Source organism: Sphaeroforma arctica (genome assembly GCF_001186125.1).
Source record: "Sphaeroforma arctica JP610 unplaced genomic scaffold supercont1.39, whole genome shotgun sequence".
NCBI classification, from domain to species: domain Eukaryota; class Ichthyosporea; order Ichthyophonida; genus Sphaeroforma; species Sphaeroforma arctica.
In genome coordinates, this window is record NW_014040519.1 from 99,489 (window position 1) to 103,326 (window position 3,838).

The 3,838-nt window shown below is 41.2% G+C and overlaps 2 protein-coding genes across 2 annotated transcripts in view; both read left to right on the top strand.

Annotated features, from left to right (window-relative positions):
• The window catches only part of SARC_01061 (hypothetical protein), a gene marked incomplete at both ends in the record, with an annotated part of 6,857 nt that extends 4,763 nt beyond the window's left edge, over positions 1-2,094 (top strand). The window contains 2 exons of the mRNA XM_014305226.1: positions 1,029-1,265; positions 1,896-2,094. Of these exons, the coding sequence (XP_014160701.1) occupies positions 1,029-1,265; positions 1,896-2,094 (436 nt within the window). The remainder of the gene's footprint in view (positions 1-1,028; positions 1,266-1,895) is intronic.
• Positions 2,095-3,318: 1,224 nt separating this feature from the next.
• Positions 3,319-3,838, top strand: part of SARC_01062 (hypothetical protein) — a 3,238-nt gene continuing 2,718 nt past the window's right edge. The window contains exon 1 of the mRNA XM_014305227.1: positions 3,319-3,627. Coding sequence (XP_014160702.1) covers positions 3,512-3,627 — 116 coding nt within the window. The 5' untranslated portion in view covers positions 3,319-3,511. The remainder of the gene's footprint in view (positions 3,628-3,838) is intronic.

Here is a 3,838-nt window from a genome sequence, read left to right on the forward strand (position 1 = left end):
GTATATTTATATATACATGTGCACTGCATCAGTAGTGTACGTAAACCAGTATGATCTAAGAATTTGTCGAAGCGTATGTATGCGCCAGGCCGCTACTCGGGCTTTGTCGCCATTGGTGTTATGTCATGTAATAGAATTCAAACCATATGTCCAGCCTCGAAAACTGTTGTGTTGTCATGGTGACGAAAGATCTTATTATTATTATTCATTCAGGGAATCGAACCGAGCGCACGAACCTATCACGCCACTCTGGTGCCTTTATACAAAAAGCCGGAATGCGCAGATTTTATTTTGTCCATCTATGATCAGATTCGGGAAAGAGGGTATGTTCGCATCGCCTTCTGCGTCTGTACCTAACACGCAGTCATTCCTGCCGCTTTGCCTTGACGTTAAAGGTTCTGCAAGTGTTGTGATTGCAGGCGTGTGGCAATAGAAATTTTGGGTCATATTCTTATGTAATATTTGCACGGTTGTACTTGTTCTTATATTCTCATATATGTGTATTGTTTTGTGTATTCGCCACGAACAGTCTCTTAACTTCAATTGTATTGTCCGTATATACCGATAGTTAAGTGCTGTTGTTTTTTTTGTACTTGTACGCGTCCCTATCGTTACAAGACGCATCGTCCTACTACCCTTCCAAACTGATGGATTTAACGTTTTATCTTATTTCCTACTACCCTTCCAAACTGATGGATTTAACGTTTTATCTTATTTCCTACTTACTACCCTTCCATATTGATGGATTTAACGTTTTATCTTACTGTCGCAACGTATGGAGGTCTGATATCGCTTGGACGATTTTATTTTCAGTTGATATGTATACTCGTACGTGCCCCCATCGTTTGGAGACATGTCTTATCACTACGTATTTAACGATTTCTCTCCTTGACGCAACTCAGGGTGGTATTACATCCCTTGGACTATGCGAGGATCATTGAGACCACCGCTCCTTCATACCCTAAAGTGTCTTATCACTACCTTTCAACCTGACGTATTTAACGTTTTCTCTCCTTGGCGCAACTCAGGGTGGTATTACATCCCTTGGACTATGCGAGGATCATTGAGACCACCGCGCCATCATACCCTAAAGACGCGTTGTTAATATACGAAGAGGTGCTGCACCACTTTAACCGGGAATACAGACCTAACCGAGAGTGTTTGAGGGTCCTGTTCAGCAAGTGCGAGAATGCCGAAGACAGGAACCGAGTCAAGAACCTGCTCTTCTATGGGAGGGATGTCCGCAAGGGCATTGACTTGAATAGGCATGTGGTTGCGGGCGCGTGTAGTGTGTGATGCACATATATCGTGAGGTGTGAGATGTACTTGGTCATATCGAAGGCCTTGGGTGTGTCAGTGCTTGAACGTAGGAGACGCAAGATAGGTAAAGTCCGGCCAAGCGTGTCTAGAATGTCGCACGAACGGGTGGATCTGGTATAATTCATTGGCCCCGTTTCACTCAGAGCGGGGTTGTTGAGCAGTACGTGTGAAAGTAGCGATGGCTTTTGAGTTGTGTGCCTCTACGAATGCTTACATGCACGTGTTGGTCATCTACTTTCCAACCGCTGCCGCTTATAATTCTCTGCCCGAGTACAGCTCTGTACCAGGCTCCGATGTAGGCTCCTGTGCACTTTGTAAATGGTTCACATATCGCTACGGATGTTGTAGTGTCGATGACATTGGCTTGTTGGGTGGAAAGTCGGGGTCCTATTTGCATTTCGATATATTGAGTCCGCCACTGCCCAGTGTTTCTATCTACGTCTCTCATTACATGTGTTCCGTGCACTCTACATCACACTATATACATTCCCTGTTAAATACACATTCAACCTCAATGTCTCATTCGGGTAGTTGCCAAATCATCTCATTTGCTTCATTCCCATTGCCTATTCCAGCGTTGAGCCTATTCTGAAGTGCCAGTCGTGCCACATTAACCACAAGACAATGAATGTGCGAGAGTGCAACATATGTACCTGCGTGCTGTGTCTGAAATGCACCGAAAACCACATGTACATCCGTGAGGAGCCGAGAAGTCACACAAATGGCCACGAGCACCACATACAGACGTTCTACTGTCCTAACTGTGTCACATAAGACACGATTTGATATATGAATATTCAATATATAAATAGTACATGTCGTAAATAGCGCACAATCCCTTGTCCCCGTCCTTGTTGATTAGAATAAATAGAGCTGTCTGTAGTAAATGGAGTTGTAAGTTGGTGAACTTGTATAGTACGTAGAGCTGTATGGTACACATCAGGGTTCACCAATTAAAGTGTAGCTCTATTTATGTGCATATCCCAAGTTGAATATACAATAAAATGGCTATTATCTATGAAAGTATGTCCTTATTTGGGTAGTAGCTGATATAAAATATATCAACACATCATGGTGCAGGCTTTCCTTCCTAACTGTTTGCGATGATGTATTAAGTTGAATATACAGTAAAATGGCTATTATCTATGAAAGTATGTCCTTATTTGGTTATTAGCTGATATAAAATATATCAACACATCATGGTGCAGGCTTTCCTTCCTAACTGTTTGCGCTATGGGTGCGAATACTTATATGCACCGATATGCCATCAGACCACTATGAACTTATAACCAGCAACTGCCTGCAGCTAAATAGCAATATCACTAAACTGTACGAAGAGCTTGACGGGCGAATGCCATAAGTTGTGTTTTCTTAATATTGTCGTATTGGCCGACGTTTATATGTATTAATCCCATGAACTAATACAAAGTGGAAAAAAAAAGTCGGCTGCAGTCGGCTTCGATCCGACGTCCTGGGAAATTACTTAAGTCTCTTGATGTACAATGGCCCATTTTCGAACCTCTATTTACCACCTTTTTTATATTTCAATTCGTTTCTCGTTTTTTGAAACGTTAAAATCTTTTTAGACGTTCAAGCTTTAATTCTCGGGTGAGATATTCATTCGTACATACTACGTTAAAAACGTATATAAAAATACTTTGTTTTTTTATAAAAAATCAGAAGGCTATGAAATATCCTACAGACTTTTGTCCGTTCTAAAAAAACTTTTTTTAAAATTTCTATTTTGTCGTATGTAGAGGCCGAGGCCCAAGGGTCATGAGTCATGTCATAATTGTATTTTTTTTCTTCAGCGTTTACGTTTTATGCATGGATGCGAAACTGAGTCTCTGTCTATTGCGGAATAAAAAAACTTGGTTCAAATGACCTTATAAACTCGGCCCTTGAGGCTTGAGCGTGGGAAGGAATCAATAAATAAACATCAATATTTTGTTTAAACTCGCTCTACTATTAGCAGCCGCAGGATGTATTTATACACATTTACAAGAGAGGTGGATATCCGATATACACCATCCACAAGAAGTGTACAGCAGAGACTACTAGAGGGAGTGTCTTTTATCTCTTAATACTACGCTCGCTACGCCATTGCACGTAAACAAAACATATACTAGAGATACATATTCATACGATAGGCATCGGTGTACTTAGATTTAGAGACCGTCCCGGAATAACCATGTCAAGACACGGATTCATTGCGGCCACTCTGGGTGCACTCAAGGTTGGAGACTTTGCACTTCGACGAGCCTTTGTTGCACAAACCTCCGCTGTACGAAGCCTTGTGGATAAACTGTATGTGGAAAAAGATCATTCACGCTGAAGCCAGTCGAGCTGGCTCACCACAAACCCTTCATATCGTACTCTTATAGAAGCTGACTTTTTGTTATTTGTGAATTGCACTTGTCAATTGAAACAGTTTGCAGACATTTCTCCACCTTTGATTGTCAGCATATGCATAGATTAAAGTATCTATACATATGTATATGTAAATTGTAGGTATATA